The sequence below is a fragment of the Palaemon carinicauda genome, chromosome 26 (assembly GCF_036898095.1).
Source record: "Palaemon carinicauda isolate YSFRI2023 chromosome 26, ASM3689809v2, whole genome shotgun sequence".
Classification (NCBI taxonomy): domain Eukaryota; kingdom Metazoa; phylum Arthropoda; class Malacostraca; order Decapoda; family Palaemonidae; genus Palaemon; species Palaemon carinicauda.
This window is the reverse complement of record NC_090750.1, coordinates 101889333-101910613: the sequence shown is the minus strand read 5'-3', so window position 1 is coordinate 101910613 and position 21281 is coordinate 101889333. Positions and strand designations below refer to the sequence as shown.

At 35.1% G+C, this 21281-nt stretch overlaps 1 protein-coding gene across 2 annotated transcripts in view; it reads left to right on the top strand.

The window, feature by feature from the left end:
* The window catches only part of LOC137619730 (neuroglian-like), a 142651-nt gene extending 124147 nt beyond the window's left edge, over positions 1-18504 (top strand). The window contains exons 11-22 of one of the 2 annotated variants that reach the window (XM_068350032.1): positions 3943-4130; positions 4274-4453; positions 5671-5908; positions 6274-6392; positions 8024-8213; positions 9316-9569; positions 9742-9923; positions 10040-10211; positions 11825-12036; positions 12613-12710; positions 14707-14828; positions 15022-18504. In XM_068350032.1, the coding sequence (XP_068206133.1) occupies positions 3943-4130; positions 4274-4453; positions 5671-5908; positions 6274-6392; positions 8024-8213; positions 9316-9569; positions 9742-9923; positions 10040-10211; positions 11825-12036; positions 12613-12710; positions 14707-14798 (1925 nt within the window). In that variant the 3' untranslated portion in view covers positions 14799-14828; positions 15022-18504. The remainder of the gene's footprint in view (positions 1-3942; positions 4131-4273; positions 4454-5670; positions 5909-6273; positions 6393-8023; positions 8214-9315; positions 9570-9741; positions 9924-10039; positions 10212-11824; positions 12037-12612; positions 12711-14706; positions 14829-15021) is intronic. The other variant, XM_068350031.1, reaches the window with a different exon arrangement.
* Positions 18505-21281: the final 2777 nt, after the last annotated feature.

The window sequence follows — 21281 nt, the reverse complement described above, 5'->3', positions numbered from 1 at the left end:
GTAAAAGGCCTCTGAAAATCTGCCACTCATAGTTTTTCATTTTCTCATTTTCACAAATCTCATTTCTCCAGGCTCCTGTTTCATAGATATCACCCAAGTAGGTCTGGGTCCTCTGACTTATGATGCACAGAGGGAGACCAGTTGAAACAATTACATACTATTCTCCCTAAGGTGGTGTGAAAGATATGTCCAAGCCATTTATGCATTTCCTACATGGTAGGAAACTTCCGTAATTTCCTGTATGGCATTATTACTAGATCTGTTTTGCTATCTGACTTCAAATATTCTTGTTGAATCTTCATCCTTAAATTGACAAAATCTTAATTACAATATGACAATACAGATATTATACTGATGGGCCTTTCTCTGTGGTGCTTTATTTTTAGAGTGCAGTGGACAGTAATTTACAACTGTGACCAAATCAAAAGCAACCAGTCTTTCTTGCAAGACTCATCAATGGCATATTTGATGTAGTAATGAATCTTATAACAATAACTCAAAACTAATTAAACTTATCATTGGATCATGGCATTTATAAAACAAACGAGAGACATGAAGTAATTTTATTGCATCTTTGAATTTGTCATACCCTTTTGACCCATAGATATTTAATGAATAACCTTCATGACCCAATTCCTAAATGCAGAGAATGTGGGTTAACAAGAACGTGAATGTCATGTTTGGAGATCAAAGTTGGGAAAATGTAAATATTTTCAGAAATATTGGGGCAAAGCCAAGTACAGTGATACCTCGGTACTCGACCATAATCCGTTCGAGATCCGTGTTTGACCTCCGATTTGTTCGAGTACCGAATTTTTTTTCCCCATAAGAAGTAATGGTATATATTCTATTCCGTTCCCAAGCACTCGAACAGGCCCAAAATATTAATAAAACGTGTACCTAAACAACAATAATTATCTAAATGTGTATGAAATTGGTCAGAAAATCCTATAAAACAATTTTAAACCATTTACTGTACTAAAATAAAACAATTTTAAACCATTTTCTGTACTGTAGTGAACATACCTTTGAGCAGCGGTTCGATGGCATACAGGGATGGATGTGGAGAGGATGGAAGGGGGAGGTTACTGCTTGGAAGGAGAGTCCCCTTCCATGATGTGGCGGGGTAGTTCTCCTTCAGGAGTTGTTTCTCTCTCCAATGAAAGGGTGGGCAGATCTATTTCAGGGGTTTCTTCTCTTCTTTGTCTCTTCTTTGGAGGAGAAACAGGCTTTGATGTAGCAGCTTTCTTTTCTTTTGTGAAAAACTGGTCTATTGTTAATTGTTTCTTCCTCCTCTGCAGTATTCTTCGAAAATGATACATGACACTATCATTAAACATATGCACTGCCCGGTTTGCTACTGCAATTTCTGGGTGGTATTTTTCAGCAAAAGCCTGCACATCTGCCCACTTGGAACAAATTTCATTGATGAGAGAACTTGGAACATCCTCCCTTACCTCATCCTCTTCTGAAGATTCCTGCTCCACAATCAGATCCTGCTGCTGTTGTTGTTGCAGGTGCAACAATTCCTCCACAGTCAACTCGGTAGAATGGCTTTCTACAAGCTCATCAATATCATCCTTGTCGACCTCAAGCCCCAAACTCCTGCCCATGACAACAATTTCCTCAACGACATCAGTGTCATCAGAAATTACAGGGGTAGCAGTGCTTGGACCCGCCTCTGGTTGGAAACCTTCAAACTCCCTCTCTGTGACACATGATGGCCACAGCTTACGCCAGGCAGAGTTCAATGTCCTATAGGTCACACCTCGCCAAGCTTGGTCAATCATGTTAACAGAGTTGAGGATGCTGAAGTGTTCCTTCCAGAATTCCTTTAGGGTCAACTTCGTGTCACTGGTCACTTCAAAACACTTTCTGAAAAGGGCCTTGGTATAGAGTTTTTTGAAGTTTGAAATGACCTGTTGGTCCATGGGCTGGAGTATGGGAGTAGTATTGGGGGGCAAGAATTTGATTTTGATAAAGCTGTATTCTTCTTTCAAGTCATCCTCGAGACCTGGAGGATGTGCAGGAGCATTGTCCATAACCAGAAGACATTTCATTGGCAAGCTCTTTTCAATGAGGTAAGCCTTAACCTGGGGGGCAAACACTTCGTTTATCCACTCAGTAAAGAATTGTCTTGTGACCCAAGATTTAGTGTTCGAGCGCCACATAACTGGTAGTGCACTTTTACAAATATTATTTCGTTTGAACACCCGGGGGTTGTCCGAGTGGTACACTAACAAGGGTTTGATCTTGCAATCGCCACTTGCATTTGCACACAGCAACAATGTTAGCCTATCTTTCATTGGCTTGTGACCTGGCATCTTCGTCTCGTCCTTGGTAATGTACGTATTGGCTGGCATTTTCTTCCAAAATAACCCAGTCTCATCACAATTAAAGACTTGTTGTGCGATCAAATTTTGTTCATTTATGTACCGATCGAATTCCCCCACGTATTTATCGGCTGCAATTTGATCCGAACTAGCTGCCTCCCCATGCCTAGTAACACGATGAATACCTGTTCTATTACGAAACTTTTCAAACCAACCCCTGCTCGCTTTAAATGTAAATGAATCACTTTCACTGGTACTCGGACTTTTCTTCACTAATTCTTCATAGATATGCAACGCTTTTTCACAAATGAACGCTTCACTAACACTTTCCCCGGCCAACTGTTTTTCTTTAATAAATATTAAAAGCAACTTTTCCATCTCCTCAATCACTTGTGGCCTTTGCTTAGTTACCGCCGTAACTCCCGTTGCAACATTCGCCTTCTTAATCATTTCTTTATGCTTTAAAAACGTAGAAATGGTCGACTTCGCCATTCCGTATTCTACCGCTAAATCGGACACTCGTACACCATTCTCATATTTCGCTATAATTTCCTTCTTCAACTCGATCGTTGTTCGCACTGTTTTCCTCTTCTCCTTCCCCTTAACACTCATTACTTTCTTGGGACTCATTATGAAAGCTAAAAAAGCAATTAAAAGCACTGAAAATCACTAAATCACAACGAATGCTGATCGCGCGTTGTCTGAGTGACGCTCTCGAGAGAACTGATGCTTCCCGAACAAGCGAGAGTGGCCGAGATGGCGCGATCATCACAAAGCCCATGCGGTCGTCACGTGTTCGGCTGGTCGAGTACCGAATTTTTGGTCGAGCACCGCAGCAAAAATTTCTCGAAAATTTTGGTCGAACTCCGAATTGTTCGAGTATAGAGTCGTTCGACTACCGAGGTATCACTGTATGAGATTTTTAAAAAAACTGTAATTTATATTTTATTATTAAAGACAAGCCCTTTTTGCCATCTCAGAGAGAGTTATGTCTTATGACTCGGTGTTCTGTTTAAACTGCCTAATAATAATACATACATATATACATATATACATATATATACCAAGGCACTTCCCCCAATTTTGGGGGGGTAGCCGACTTCAAACAAATGAAACAAAAAAGGGGACGTCTCCTCTCTACGTTCCTCGCAGCCTGACAAGGGACTCAACCGAGTTCGGCTGGTACTGCTATTTTATTATTACCTAATGATAATAATAATAATAATCATCATCACGTTACCATGAATGGAATAGTTTAAGGTTGTATGATCATGGTAGTAACCCCAAATGTAATTTTCTTGAAAATTAAGCTCAGGGATTTTTTAATTATCCTATTTCGTATAGAAGTGCCAAAGTCTGTGACTCCTGTTTATGTGTAACATGAAATTATGGAAATAATTGGGAAATGTTGTACTTTGAAGGGAGTTAATTTCTTAACCTAAAAGCTAAATACTCTATTGAAAAATTAGAGAGTACTGTACATAAAACTTTTTGATAATGTAAGTGTTAGTTTTTTATTTCTTTAATATATATTAACGATTATGGGTATTGCGTAGTACTTTAAGAGAAGGATACTTACATTTCTTTTGCAATTTTTCTTTTTTTATAGATGTCCCCAACCCGCCAGTACTACTTCCAGTTGCTTGTAATGACCGAGATGCCAGTGTTGAGTGGCAGCCCATGGGTGATAATAGAGCTCCAATTTTGGGCTACATTATCCAGTTTAACACTAGTTTTACACCTGATACCTGGGAAAATGCATTTGATTCTGTTCCTGCTACTAGTACACAATTCAATGTAAGTTACCAACTCTACCGTGATGTGTTTCAAATCTCATAGATATGACAGTGCTGGTTTTATTGCTGACATGTAATGTAGATGTTTTCTATACTCTGTTTGTTATTGCATAATGTAATTGTGATTTTATGACCTAATTTCAGATAAATTTGAGTCCCTGGGCTAATTACACTTTTAGAGTCATTGCTCGAAACAAAATAGGGCCATCCTTACCTTCACATCATTCAGGAATGTGTACAACTCCTCAAGATGTCCCTTACAAAAATCCAGATGGTGTAGAGGGCAAAGGTTCAACTCCTCAGAACTTGGTTATCAAGTGGTCGGTAAGTTATAAGAGCCAGTTTGGTATTTTATGCATTTAAAGTGAAGGCAAGATCAAATTATATGTATATCAGATTTTCTTATTATGGGATTAGACATTAATTAAGAACCTTCCACTTTCCTCTATTCAGAGCAGTGTTCATCCTGGTACTTCTACAGTACTGTATATTTATTTCATCTTTGAATGATTCCTCCTTATCCCCTCCTTTCACATGTCCAGTCCATCTCAGTATTTTAGATCTGTGTTGTTCCAACTATAGGGTACCACACTTCTCCCCAGTTTGCTTATTTGTAATTAGATTTATCATAGTAATGTATCCATGAATCTCAAGTTATTGCAGTCCTTCATTTTCAAAACCTTTTCTATTTTTCACTGGGCTTATGTACTCATGAGTCATTGCTCTTTACTAATGGGACTTTTCAGTTTTACTCGTCTACACTTTCCTGTCTTTGACAACACATTTCAGCCTTCAAAAATAGTAATCCTTGGCATTACTAACTTCAAAGATCCTCCACTTAATATACAGTAATCTCTACTTGTTACTGAACTGGCAACACCTTCAAGTTCTTATTAATTTTACTGATTTAAAAGTTTGTAAAATTACTGCTCTAATTATCAGGCTTCTATTTCTTTTAAAATTTAATTTCATAATTTTCATCTTTTGATAATCATTAAATTATTTACACTTTTCCATCTTCACTAAACATCTTTGCTATACTGTGTGATTTCTCCTTTGTGTTTAGATTCTTGTTCAGTTCTTCCCAACTGCTTCTCTTTACCCTTGTCACCTGGCTTTTAGTCAGCCTCCTCTTCTCCTTATGTACATCTATACTCTCTTCTTTGCCTGTTCTTTTTTTGTTTTTATTCTTGACTGCTTGTATTCTGCCCAAGGATGAAGACTTTTTATTTTCATGGTCTTCAGTTTTCCTTCATACATATTCATCCCTCCACCATGCTTCGGTCTGTATATCCCTTCTATGATTTTACACCTCACATATTTCCTCTATGCTATTGACTAATTTTTATGGCTATAATTGCCAACACTTTACTGATACTTTTTTACTTCGTGGCCCCTCATTTGTTGTATATACGTACCCATAATACATACTGTACATGCATTCAATTTGGCAATTGTTTTTTTTTTTAATGATTGGCTCGTTGGAATTACATCGATTATATAAAATAATGAAAACTATTTATATTAATTTTATGTTTCAGCCCATGCCAGAAATTGATCATAATGGTCCTGGTTTCAAGTATCGAGTTTATTATAAACGTGCAGATATAGAGAATTCGCAGTATCAGACCTATGAAGTGACTAATTGGGAGCAAGATCATTTTATTGTCCCCAACCAACCTACATTCAAGCAATACCGCATTAAAGTGGAAGCCCACAATGACAAGGGACAAGCTCATGTTGCAGCTCCTGAGTACGAAGGATGGTCCGGAGAAGATGGTATGTAGCAAAAAGCTTAGCTCACATTACTTTGTGTAGTTGAATGGGTTTAGGTTAAGTAAAGAATAGTACTACACCTACATGTTGCAATGAAGAGAATAACAAAAGGTGTATAGGATTGTTGCAAAGTATATACAAGATACTTTTAGTCATAACACAGTCAGATAGAAAAGCATGTGATGGAGTTTTGTCAAAGTACTGTACGTGAGAGTAAGATATACTACAAGAAAGACCCTTTTATTGTTGTCATTCATATACAGTACACAGCTAAATAGTACTGCTCCAAGATTTCTCAGTGTGAGTAATATTTCAGTAAGAGTTTGGATTTTCTTCAGTTTATTTATCACATTATTTTTCTTCTACAGTACCAAACGAAGCACCAACTAATTTGACGTTAGTGGAGCTGAGAGACGCAACTACTGCTCTCTTGTCTTGGAATCCAGTATCTCCAGATTCTGTTCGAGGACATTTTAAAGGTTACAAGGTTAGTCCTTATTTATCTTATTTTGAAAGACGCCCAATTTCAAACATTATTCAAGGATGATAGTTTGAAGCTTGTATTTAAGTACAGTACTGTATTCTATTCACAAGATTAAAGTATTGTCTTTTATTCACAGTTTTTTTTTTTTTTTTCATAAATGCAAAGTCTTATTTTATAATAAATAAATGATGTACAATATATATATATATATATATATATATATATATATATATATATATACTGTATATATATATATATATATATATATATATATATATATATATATATATATATATATATATATATATATATATATATATATACTGTATATGTATATGTATATGTATATGTATATGTATATATATATATATATATATATATATATATTTATATATACTTTATACTTATATGCTGTACTACAAATAGCCTTCAAAGGTTTTAAAACGAGTAGTTAATTTGTTGTTACTAATATAATTAACCCATTGCTTATAATTAGCCCTTTTTTTTGCAACTGAAATAGTTTTGGATGCTTCATTCCCTTTAAAAAATGGTAACCAGCTGGGAGTACTGTACAGTACTGCATATATGTAGTGAGATATCGTGGTGTCACTCTCATCATTGTTATGATATGGCTGCTGTTGAAGCTCTTGGCATTTGCACTTGGGTTTCCTTCAAAATCATAGGTGTGTCAGGTAATGCAGTCTGAGAGTTGATTACCAGTATTGAAGCAACCTTGTTACTATATCCACAAACATGGTCAAGTTTGGCGCTCTTGTCACAGTTGTTGTCATGTGACTGATATGGGTCTGCTCTTGAGTTGTAGGTGTTTTAATAGAAAAATTTCCTGTGATTTATAGCATTAATTAATATAATATTATGAACAAGTTACATGAATGTTAAATTACTAACATGAAAACTGGTTTATTAATCTTGAGTACCTTATAGATAAGCAAATATACTTAAGAATATGACTCCTATATCCTAAACTTGAATCCAAAGATAGTTATTATTTGCAGAAAACTGAAGGCAGGCATTACTCTACTTAACAATGACAACAAATTATTGTACTTTAGTTCAGTATACTGGAGGAAATGGGTCCGTAATCTATAATCCTTTGCTTTTCAATAGGTATTTAAGTAAGCTTTATGCTGGAACTGGGGGAAAGTTGTAATTCACTGCGCATTGTAAGGAAAAAGTACAATAACATTAGGGATAAAAACCAGAAACAAGAACGTAGATAGAAATGAGTAACAAAACAAATCACTGGCAGCCTGTATCTAGTTCTGTCAGACACCAGAAGAATGATTAATACTGCCTGAAACCATATGATCTCCCTTTGGATATTCAGTATTAATGGTTAACTTCCACCTACAGTGTTCATTAATGTTACTAGTCCTCGGGCTTAACCTTTGTTCTAGATATTTTCACTCCAATTTCTTTTGAAGGGACTTTAGTTATTTTGGAATCATATTGGATGTAAAAAATGTGACAAATCTAAGTGCTGTGATGGGTTTGCTGTGAAGCAAAAGGTTGAAGGTTAATGAAAAGTGTTGTAGTTCTTGTCATTGATGGTTATCATTAGGAAAAGTGCTCAAAAAAAAATTTCCTTGTCTAACATATATATTAATTTGCAGATTCAAACTTGGACGGAATCCGAAAGTGAAGAAAAGGCACGTGATATCATTGTAGAAAACAATGATGAACCAAGGGCTTTAGTCACTTCTTTTGTTCCCTTCACAAAGAACTATGTTAGAGTGTTGGTATTCAATGGTGCTTATGATGGACCCCCAAGTGAGTCGCTGAGTTTCGTGACTCCTGAAGGACGTAAGTACTTTGTTAGAATTGTATAGTGTATAATGAAATAGTTTGTAATTTGTTTCTCAACTTAAAATTCTTTACCTCTTTTTTTTATTAGAGCTCTGCCTTGCAGTGCTAAGATACATTTTGTGCATAGGTTTATTAATTGCATCTGTGTCAATGATGGACTTATTTCTCTAGTGTCTGCTACAGAAGCCATTGAGCTACTTAAGTGAACAAAGGAAACCTTGTTGGTCAATGGACAACTTCGTCTGCACGAGACTTCCTCAATTGAGCCAACTGTCACGCAAGCATTTGAATACCCATAAGAGGGTATTGCTGTTAGTGCACCTCACGTGGTGTACTTTAGGCATTACCTTACGATCTTGGCAGTGTTCCTTTTGGGTCTTAGCTGCACTCGTTTTATATTCTTCTACTTTACCCGTTTTTGCTTCTGTTCTTACAATTTGCTGTCCAACATCTTACAACTTTTATCTCATTGTGTAATTCTTAAAGTTTTACCATAGCTGCACCTGCGTGCTGATGCTGAATGGTCTCACAGCTGTGCAAAAGTTGTGGATTTATATCTCGGCTACAGATGAAAAAGTTATAGTTTGATTTACCTTGCTAATAGGTTTTTGTATTTGTTTATAAATTTGAGAAGCAATAAAAACTTCTCATGCAAAAACTTTATTACAGTATACAAAATTCTTTGCGGCAAGTGAAAAAATAGAGCAATGATTTTTGTTTTATTCCCCCTTACCTTTTTATTATCACAATTTTAGTGTGTAGTTATGTAGTATATTTCAGTGCTTCTTGATGAAATTTATTAATAGTAAAGTGATTCATGGTAATTTTTTAGATAAGTATGTACCTTACATATCAACTGGCAGTTCAAAATAATTTTTTTTTTTTTTTTTGATAAACACGTATGCACTGGGGAACTTTTGGCTCCTCAAAATTTGTTCTCTAACCTTTTTGGTTTAACTGCATTAGTCTCATGTCCCATAGCTACAGAATTACAAATTAATAATACTTAAGTTGAATTGATATTAATTTACTGAGTTCTTAAAATATGAACTGAATGTATCAACTAATTTTATTGATAATCAATTCCTTTTTCTCTTAGAACCTGGCCCTGTAGACTCACTCGATGCCATCCCAATGGGATCATCGGCTTTCTTCTTGATTTGGAAGAAACCAAAGCAACCTAATGGTATCGTTACCGGGTATCATATTTACTATCAAGAAGTTGATGGAACAAACACTGGGATTACATCAGAACGTGATCCACCAATCAGGGATCAATTAGTGACTAGGGCTAAGTTGGCTTCCTTGAAACCAGCAACAAAGTACAGAATTACCATTCGTGCTGCAACTGAGGTTAGTACTGATCTTGCTTCTTGCACAGTTTTGGCATAGAATTGATTTCTGATTTTACCCATATTTATTGGGTATCTGTTAAGTAAATTGTTGTGTTTTAGGTTATAACCATAGGATAGATTAGTTTAATTTATTTTATTTCATGTTAGTGTACAATTATGATGTTTTACAGATGGGACAAGGTTTTCCATACTATATTGAACGTACAACTCGTGCTCCTGGAGCTGATCCTCCTGGTAAGCCATCTTTCATATGGCAACATATCAGCACCAAAACTGGAATACCAGCAATCAAGATTACATGGATTCCCAACACTGAAACCAACCCAGGATCACACTTCTATGTCAAATACAAGTGAGTTTTTACTTTGGATGTGTCACTCTTTTTACATTCACTTGGATTTTTTTTTGTGTGTGTGAAATTATCTCACTGTCCAGAGTTTTATTATTCTTTTTGTTCATGTTCATTAGGTTGTTTGGGGAAAGCATGTTCCAGGAGACCAAGCCAGAGTTGTATCAAGATTTCACAGTTTTAGAAGGCTTAGAAGAAAACCAAGCTTATCAAGTGTGTGTAGTTGCTGTGGATGGAGAGTTTTCTACAGAATCTGATATTGAAGAAATTGACACACATTCATCAGTTGGTGTAAGTATATTTAGTGTTTCAGCAATGCAATAAAGTGTAAATTTTGTAACAATGTAATGACTTATATTGTTTCACAGCTCTCTGGCTAACCAGTGAAACGGTAAAAAAAAATATATTAAATCGAAAAACTGTAATCCCCTTTTCTTAAATTTCATACTTTGTAACATTTACCATTTAAAATAGATCTGTATTTATCTTTTTGCAAAAATTCTCATACATCCATTCCTTCTGCACATAGAAGTAAAGGAAGATAAATAAAATCAAGATGCCTTATACATAAAAGAGGATGCAATGTTATTAAATACAATTCTGATTACTTGGATATAAGACCAGGCACTGGAAAATATACTTTAACCTCTCATGTTAATCTCCCAAGGACATGAAGCTGAAATAATGAAAATTTCTGAAAACCAAGATATAATGTCCCATCACAATGATTGGGGCTTCCAGAGCCATAGTCAACTAATAGAACATGCAAGATGCTAAGGTTCACTATTTTCCATTGAAACCATGTCTCAAAATTTCCATCTAGTGTAAATTTTACTGCTGTATCATTGAACAAATTTTCTCTACAACAAAATGTTCCTGTTTTCAGAGTAGAACTATGTATGGTAAGGTGGTTAATCAAGATTATTAAATATAATCTACAGAGATATTTGTAAGTGTTACGTATAAAACCCATAATCCCATTTTCTGCCAGTGAGTAAATTTCTGAAGTAAGACCTAAAGAGAAAAATGTCAAATAACTAGTTAGCGCACAGGTTGAGTAATATATAATTTGGAAGCTGGCTGGTTTCTCATTGGCATTACTTACTCCATCCAAGATAGAGTTTCGTCATCACTGTAAAAGCTGCATATGTTATATAGGGCAAGCTACAGTATTGAATCTTAACTTTCAGAATCTAGATCAGTAATTAAAATCTGCTTATTTTCAGTTTGAGGATGAAATCATGTTTGCTGAAATAGCATGCAATATGTAAAAGCATTTTAAAAAATTTTATGATATAAAACATCTGAAATACACTACTGAGAATTGGAATTAAACTACACAATGATAGTGATAGTAATAACACAGCATATAGTCAGGTTTTCCTTTTTGTGTTAACCTGTTAAAGAGTCCCCTCCAGACCACCTCGCTGCTATCCTACCATCATACTTTTTCCGCAGTTAGCGGTCATTTCACTGATGATAGTTTTGAAAGTTAATAAATTTTTATACCAGAAGGTACCAGTTGTCTTATGTCAAGCGACCGAGAAAAAAGTTGACAGACACCATATAAGTTTCCATTTACAGCTTACATATGCTGAGTATTGCCAAGTGGTGTTCCTATAATTACTATAGGAGTAAATGTATTATTACGGGACTGACGACTTGAAACACTTTGTTAAAGTCATGAAAATAATATCCTGTTGAAGGCGTTAGCGAGTAGATCATGGTGAACGTATTATTACGTTGGTGACGCTTAACAGGTTAAAGTGCATTATTGTATTTAATAGCTGGTTTCAGGTATTTACAATTTCTAACATGTAAAAGCTTAGCCTCATATCTTATGCCTCTTTTTCTTCAGAATATGGGAATATCCAGTACTGTATTTATATTTGTTTATCTTTCAGTCTGCCATCTACAAGGGACCAACCAACAGCATTGCCACTCGAGGATGGTTTATTGGAATGATGCTTGCTATTGCATTCTTGTTGCTGATCCTCATCATTGTGTGTATTGTCAAGCGCAACCGAGGTGGCAAGTATGCTGTCCATGAACGGGAGGCTGCACATGGCCGTACAGATTTCAATGAGGAACAGGGATTCCCAGAGTTTGCTCAGCCGTAAGTATGTCTCAATTTTTAAATCATAATTTTTTTTTCAACTTGCTCAGTGCAGTAATCTTAGTTGGGTTTATCTCTTGTTTTTATCTACCAAGACTAGCATAAGTATCTAATGAATGAAGTCCTTTTGGTTGTTTTGTCCTCTAATATATAGTGTAGAGATTAATCATGTACTATATATGTATTAAGTAATAAGAGTACCAGAAATGCATTAAATAAGAAATTATGTATTAAATTTATTAAAAAATTTAAGATTAATCAAACACTACAAAAGTGCTAAAGCAGTTTAGGAAACACAATGTAAATATGTATGGATCTGAACTTTTGACTATGTAGTGGATTAGAATTTGTAAGATTTGCATTTTGTCAGAACTATCCTTACCACATTTAATCATTTCATCATAATATTGTTGTTGGGGTTGCTCCTTTGCCATGTCCTAGTATTTTTTAATGTAATTGTAATAAATCATTATAATGTTGAACTATCCTTCTGTCTATCCTGTTTTTTCTTTTACTTTGTTTTATTTTATGTAATTTTTTTCATTGTGATATATTTCTCAATTGTGTACTTTTCAGTCTTGATGGTGCAAAGCGTGATAGCTTGGGGAGTGATGTTAAAAACCCAATTGAATCAGATACAGACTCTATGGCCGAGTATGGCGATGGTGATACAGGTTAGTAATAACTTGGTTAAATAGTGACTTTCAACCCTCTAGTTAACATGTGCAGTGTGTTTTGATTGAGTTTTGTCTAGTCTGTGTATTTTCACTGGGTTTTCCAGGAAGAAAAGACTGTCCTGGCTCAGTCCTGCATATCGCACCATAGCTTGTTGATTCTGTTTTAATTTGAACCTCTTAATGTTTATGTTACAGTACTAATAGTTCAGTTGCGTTTTGCATGGCTTGTTTGTTGCAATGTGTTTTATGTTTTTTTTCTTCTCCGTTTTGAAATTTTGTTGAAAATACGAGGTAGGAATTGAAAGTAACTGGATATTTTAGGCAAAGAGAATTTTTGTCAGTAATCTTTTGCTGGGATTTTTGCACCATAATCCCTTAAGAGTTTTCTTTTTTAAGCTTCAACATTTAAGTTTCAACATTAAATATCCCATTAATGTTTGTAGGCATTTACTAAAAACAGATTGTTTTGTTAAATTATTTTATTAAGAATCATTGAGGTAAGTTGCCCTATAGTTTCCAATTAATCTAGTCAGTCAATCAATTGTGAGTGTGGAATACATTACAGTAGTTATTTGTTCCAGACGGTAGGAACTTGCATCAGTAAATATTGCCTAGTTGTTGATTCAACAATTAATTTTCATTCATACTTGTACTTTGTAAATTTTTATTGGCAATATTTTTTTTGTCTCGTCACATTTTGAAAAAATACCTAGACTTTTAGATAACTCGGTGCTGCCCCTAATTATTGAGAAAAAAATATGGGCATTCTAGTACTGGAGTCTGGTCACTTTGGATATACACCGAGAAGTGTTTTATGCATTTTTGTGCTATTGTTATGGCAAGTAGCTACTTTCTTGAATGCTTGGTATTTTGATCTAAAAATAACGTTCTAATATGGTACTATATTTCAAATCATTCTTAACATAGTTATTTAATTCAGTTCACATAACAACTAGGATTTTTTAGAATATATATTTATAGATTTTGTTCAGCATATAATATACAGGCTTGTTTATTCTAAAGGTCCTTAAATTCTCTAACTGGCTTAAATAGATTTTATCCTGAGTGTTTAGATATTTTAAAGGTAAAGGCTGAATTAATAGGTTTGAGGGTTTATTTACTTCTGGAGAATTTTTTTTTTCATAGGTACTGTATCTTTAGGGGACTGATTATCTTTATTATAAATGTTGAATTGTCAGATAACTGATCTAGAGTAACACTTTTATAATTTTTTAAGGAGCAACCTTTCCAATATTTTCTTCCCTTATTGAAGGAAAATCAGCATATTACAAGTTTTTGGAGTTTTTTTTTTTATTACTCGGGTTCAACGCTCCTTTGAAAGGAAGATATTTTAAAGCTCGGGATAAATTATAATGGTTCCTTTCTAGTATATTTTTGATAATTAAATTTATTTCTGATGGAGAAAAGTTAGGTTATATTAGTGAAATTCTAATCTATTAACAGCTTAGAAGTTACTTTCCACTCAAAATGCTGTGTTAAAACACCAGGAAAATATTGTGTGTTGACTTGAGAATATGAAGTTTGCATTATAGTTTGAGACAGTATGTTGTTATTTATTCTGAGTTCTACCTCAGTGCATTTCAGTAATTATCTCTTTCTATTATGTGCACCAACTATGCTAGAAAATTACTTTTTCTTGTATGCAAGATTATCCTAATTTTGATTGTTGTAGGGCACTTTCTGTTGGCATTCAACTTTTTTTTGGTTTGAAATCCAAAGTTGCAATTTAGTGATAACTGTACTAGAGTAATGGCCTTTATGTAGTTACCTTTTAGACATTAATTTGTTTAATGATTTTAAAAAGTAGTAATTGTTTAAAAGATTAAAAAGTTGCAACATTGTGTGTTAAACCAAAGTTAGGTATTATTGCAAGTAGAATGCCTCTGTAGTGCAATTCAGTATGTCACCTTTTGAGTGCATAGTGCTTGTGTACATAAAATTTGCTCATGGCTTGAATATTGGGCCCTCTCAGGAGCAGGTATGGCTGAAGATGGTTCCTTCATTGGTCAGTACGGCCGGAAGAAAGGCGAAACAACATCCAATGCATTTGCTACCCTAGTTTGATGATGTTATACTGTACCTGCATTGTTACATGTAAGCTTATTAATATTCTTTTTCTTAAATTTCTATTAAGGTAATTGTATCCTACTTATTTACTGTTGTATTTTCATATAGCTATTGTTGAAAGTAGTTTTATTTGTAGTGTCAATTAATGGATAAAATCCCTTGAAATTTCCTTTCAAGAAGATTCCTAGTCCTGGAAAATAACTGATTTGCATTTTTACAGGAAGGTTCACAGAAGATGGCTCATTTATTGGCCAATATGGGGGTGCAACTGGTAAGAAGAAGCCAGCTGCAGAGGACAAATCTCCATCAGCTGTTGCCACATTTGTTTAAAACCCGTCGGCAACTTTGCTTGTCTCTGAGCAGCCTATCCGTGCCCATAATTTAGACTTACTGCTTATGATTGTCCATTTGGCATATTAATAATTGAAATTTTGTGTATAGAAAAGGGAATTTAATTGAATGATCTTGTAGTGTGATTCCTCATGGTAAGCAGTTAGAGACAAAGATATAGTTCAACTAAGCATGGTGATGCTTGCAAAGAAAATGGAAAAGGGGATAGTTTACCTTGAAGTGATAGTTGACAGAAAATAATGCTATGATGCTTCATTGCATTAAGTTAAAATATGAAATAATAAATTCATTTAGACTTTGGGGGGTGGGCTTTTACCAGAGAAGATACTTCAGTGATATAGTGTATTAATCAATCGGTGAAATTTAAGCTAAGAGACATAAGAAACTGGACCATCCAAGTTCCCTAGTGATACAAGTTTTCCTTGAATATCCCCCTTAGAGTAGTGTATGTATGCGGCCTTTGTTAAAGGCTTAAAAAATCTTTTCTAAATCATAATAATGTATACATGTGAATTAAGAATGTTTTCCAATTTTATTTATTTTTATTGGGGAATTAATATACTGAGAAATTAGGTTTTGTTAATATTTTCTAGATATCTTGTGCCAAAATGGCCACAGAAAGGACAGTTTTGCAATTCAGTTCTTATATATTTTGAAATTGTGAATATAGCTATACTATATACAATTAACCAATAATTTTTTTTAAATGCGTGAAAGTCCAAAGAAGTGTTTCAGTGGTTCTTGTGATTGAGACAGAGACTCTTTTAAGATACAGTGAACCATCTGCGCTCCCTTTGTGCCGATCAAAGTGTAATTGAAGAATCTCATTACCTGGGAATGCCCAGTGAATTTTCCCTCACAGTTTAGAGCATTGTTGCAGATTATATATAGTTAACACTAAAAAAGAAGTGTTCCTGTCAAGGAGAATTTAAAGTAAACATTTCTATATAGTAAACATTTCTATATAGCCTTCCGGCTTTGATGTAAGTGTTGCAATTAAGATGTAAATGTGCCTATTGTCAGCTTCTGAATCACAATCAAGCATTGCTCGTATTTCTTTCCAGATGCTGTAACTGGGACTGAATGACTTAAATTTCTTTACTGTAAATGGGAAAAAATATCTCTAGTACTTTTGTACTCTGACCTTAATTCTATTGAATGTTAATGCCAGATACGAATTCATTCTTTGTCCCTGAAAATGCTGATGTGAAACATTGGTGTGAATCTCATTTTAAGAAAATTTTATCATTTGTCACGCAAAATTATTATGAATTGTATAGATTAATCTCACAACAGATGCACAAACATTATCGGATTGGGCAAAGCCATGTCAGCCTTGTACAGGATGTATTGATTGAGCTGCCCTGGTTATACGGTAATTTATTCAATGCTGATTATCTTTGGTTTTTTCTTTTATTGCATGTAAAACATTAATGCTCGTCAAAAATTCTGTCAGGTTGTATTTTGGAATGATTGCTTGTTCAGGAATACTGTACATTGATTAAAGTATATAGATATATGTGATGGGTTATGTTAGGTAATAATAAGTGGACCTGAGTATAGTATGGCTGAATAATGATTAGGTTTTAAAAGCATTGAAAAATCTGTTATAGACTTCGAATCTAATTGTATCCTAGATTTTGATAATTACAGTACTTATGGGTAGTCTTCATTTAATAATAATAAAAAAAAAAAATATTTTTAGTTATACAAACCAGAAGTAGGGGAATTCATATGAATCAGTTTAAGGTGAAACCTTTTATAAATTACAAAATCAAGTACAGTATTAACATAAACAGTTGTGTTTAACAGGAAAGTTAGTAACTATGACAAAGGGAAAATTGAATTTAATTAAAGAAAATTAACAAAGTCACACAATCAAGTACGAATAATTATATCATGTTTAACAGAAGGGTTCAAAAGAAAAAAAAGACATGTTATGCGCCTGTTAATTTGCTTATTTGAAAATTTGGGCATACTTTGTGTGGTTCATTTCTAACAGACAATTATGTTATTTTGGAATTTTGTAAGGGAACAAAAGTAAGTGATTATGTTAATGATATAGCAGCTGTATTTCGACACTAAATATATTTGATGCATACATTATATACTGTGTATATATAATAGACAATATTGATTATTTGATTATATTGTAAATAATAATATATCAGTATGATGAAAAATATAATTTTTAACCTGTTTTTCGCATAGTTGCTCAGTTTTCTTCATTATTGCTGTGAAAACCTTTTGGTTTGGAGAAATGGGGATAAGTGGAAGTTTCAGCATTAAAGGGACATTATTCAGCCATGAAATACTCTCATTCAATTGTTATTTTTCTATCTTGTCTTGTCAAATTGACGTATAACCCAAAGCCTGTTTTATCGTGGGCTTGTGGGTAGTGATTGATTTTACTTCTTGTTTATTAAGGAAAACTATCATCATGTTGGCATCAGTGTCAAGGAAAAATAGGAATTTGTCAATGTTGTATTAATGTTTGTTATTTTTATACAAGTGATATTTTGTATTTTCCTTTATAAGTGCTGTTTTTTTTATTGTGTGACAGTTAAGTTCATTATTTAATCCATATGATATATGGCAGTGAAATAAAATGTAGGTTGTGAGCAAAAAATATTAATCATGTGGGCATAGTTCCCTACACAAGGTAGATAATGTCCATGTAGAGTTTGAGGAAGTGCCTGATTTTATTATGGTATATTATGTAGAGTTCAGAAAATTTCTCTAGTTCAGAAGATAAATTTTTAATTTCCTTTCTAAAAAAAACTATTAATTTGGCTTATCTAAAATCATCATCATTGCACTTTATATACATACCTATGTATACCATATATGTAGGTGGTTCTTTCCATTTGGAGTATTGTAAATGTTCAACATAGTAATGAAAATGGTAGGAAGTTGTATGAATGCCAGGTTAAATGTGGCTGCTGCTGTCTAATAAAAGATGGATGGAGTGTGTATTGCCTTCTGCATTTGTGTGATATTCATCATGGATTATAAGACTCCCCTATATTCCTAAATACTGCAGTGTAGAAGAAAAATTCACCAAGATGGAATTAGAGCCTTGGAAGTGGGTCGTAATCTGTGAGTTCATCATACATTGTAAAACAAAAAGGTTCAAGTGATGGTTAACACCAGTACAGTCAGTAAATTTTAAAATATCAATATTGTATTCTAAAGCTTACATTATTAAAAATCAATTTGAAGAAACAATACCCATCACTTAACTTTTCTTATGTTTACAATACTGCTGTAATTAGGATCGTCTTACATTATCATCATCTAACTTGCAGATATGTCAAGCTTGTGGATGGAAGTAAAATAAACTAAATGATTAGTCTTCTTTTTCTTTATAGGTCCTGTTGTGCAAGAAATTTATTTCATTTTAAGCTGTTTTAACAAGTAAGGAATCATAGTACATTATTGCTGGTTAACATTATTTTACAAAACAGGTTAATCAGGTACAGTGCAGTAGTTCCGACTTAGAAAAATTCACATACAGTACTATATTACCAAAAAAAAATAACTATTGTATTTTTCCTAATTTTACAAACTTGAGGGCTTTAGTATGAGTAGGATTTTGGCAAAGCTTGAAATAGTTGGTTAAATTTCTTACGTTGCTGGCAACTGGAAGGTATGACTCAGCCACTGGTCATCAGAGCAACTTTACCTTTTCCCTTAGACCTAGGACTTTCAGGAAGTGTACCTTAAATGACTCTGGTTTGTACAGTATAGTTAGGAAAAGTACAAACTATCAATTTTAAAGTTTATGATTTGTTCTTACACAAATACAAATCATCCTTTAATAGGAGCCTTATCTTATAAACAAATGGGCTGGTTACTTTCCTGGGAAATAACAAGACACTTTGTCCTGTAAAGGAGCAAAAGTAATGACTGGTCACCCTCCTAATGACCTGAGCATAAAGATGTTGCAGGTGTTAGGCAAGGTCCCTACCAGGTGACTGGTAGACGATCATGGAAGAACCCATACCTATAACTGTGTAAGGCTGTTTAAATATATACATTCCGTCAATCCTCCCCCTCACCTGAAATGAAGGGGACATACTTTATTACAAGCTTTGCTGAAGATCGATGATGTCCTGAGACTCCTTCCCCTTCATGAGGGAGGCAATTTCGACATGCACCTTAGTGGACTCCTCTTTTTTTGGAATATTCGCTGACTGGACTGAGAAGAATGGAACCTAGGTGATACTTTGGAGCGGGAAATAGGACAATTAAGTTGCTGCTAGCTCTCGTGCTCTTAGAGGCTCAAGAAGCACTAAATGCCTTTGCTTCTGAAGAACAAACAGCATGTAAGCTCGTTGCGCGAGTGTGTCCGTGGATGGAGAGGAACCTTGCTGACAATTACGCAATCATGATATGGTACCTCAATGTTCGTACGAGCGCCGAGATTGCCGAGAGTGATCCTCAATGCACATACGAGTGCTGAGAGTTGTTCTGGGACGATACCTGTTTAAAATCGCTCTTCGTGTGGATGCGTTGTAAGATGTAGGCAAGTAGGTAGATGTTGAGTTGGAGATCGGTCTTGTTGGGAGGGAAGATCTTATGACGTTGATCGGTCCCGGCACATCGGATGATCTCTTACACATGAATTTTTCTCCGTGCATAGACTGGTAACGTTGGGCAGGAACAGACAAGTGGTTGTCTGAGTCCCTGGTGAAATGAAAGTTGTGGTCATAGGAAGAACTGATGCAAGGGGTCTGATCGAGTGGTATCCAACACTTGGTGTCAGACTGCGAGGAGACCTTTCACGATAAGACCAAAAGCATTTGCAGACCAGTCTCATAGAGACAGTTGACAACGGTAACAATCCCAAGAACACCGTACATAGTACTCTACTCGCACCCTTGGTGAGGAAAGCTTGTCACTCGTATGAGCGAGGAGAGAGTAGCTTGATTGGAGGTTCTTCCTCTTCCACAAATAGACTTCTTTTGGGGCTGCAGTCTTCTTTAAGAGATACCGAGGAGTCACTTGAACATCCAGAAGAAGGAAAGGGATGAGGGCACCGCTCATCATCTGGACCAGCAATGTGTGGGCTCGGTCCCATACAAGACTGAGCACCTGTACTATGTACTGAGACACCTTCCCAGGCTGGGTTGGCTCTAAGTACTGCACCACCTCTAGCACAGCGTTGCTGCCTCGAGAGCACTCAATGTGGATAAATGCAGTGTTACCATTGTAGCCACATAAAATTTCTGCAAGTGCCTAGTTATGCCTTCAAGCGACTCGCTATTTCTGTCCTTTGTACGAAATCAATGAAATCTAAATTTTCACCTTACAAGGTAACCTATATTATTCATTCTTCTAATTCATATTCTATATTTATTTTATTTATGGTAATTTTGGTTTTTTTTTATCATGCTTAATTACCTAAATTTAAGGCAGTTATAGAGTTGTTAGGGAGAGATCGGTTGAAGTCCCAAGCAACTCTGGCTGAACGGTTTTCCTAGAGCAGCAGGTGTCACATCCGAAGAGTTAGGCAAAATTGAAAATACAGAAGTGCTGGGGGGGGGGGGGGAGAGCATGTACACTTCTCTACCTCCCTTTTCTATACTTAAAAAATGTTGAGGATTTGGGAACCAGCAATGATAACCCTGTGGCGAGAGAAGACCGGTCCCTCCCCCTTAAGCAGGTGAGGACTCATCGATGCTCACGTCTTGCAGCTCCTCTACAAGTGGAACAATCAAAGAAGAGGGTGCAACAAGGTGGTCTTCAGGGCTCTGGCACTGGCCAACACCCCCAAAAAGTTTCTCCATAGAAAGGAGGAACCCAACTTCTGTAGGTTCAATCCCTGAACACATTTTAAGACAGCACAACAGAAAGTGAATTTTCGCTCAAAATCTATTTTTGGGTGAGATAGCCATGTCGTCCTGATGGAAGGCTCCTTTAAGTAGCTTCCTAGGGTATTTTTGACTACAATGATATTCTCAGAGAATTTACCTTAAGGTCTCCAGAATTCTAACTCCTGGCGCAAATATCCTTAAAGTTTCTCTTTAAGGATATCGCATAATATCAGAGGACATATTCTTGACACGCCACATAGCAATCTTCACCCCGAATAGCGTTAACGCTTCGAGGGGAAAAGTGGCAAAA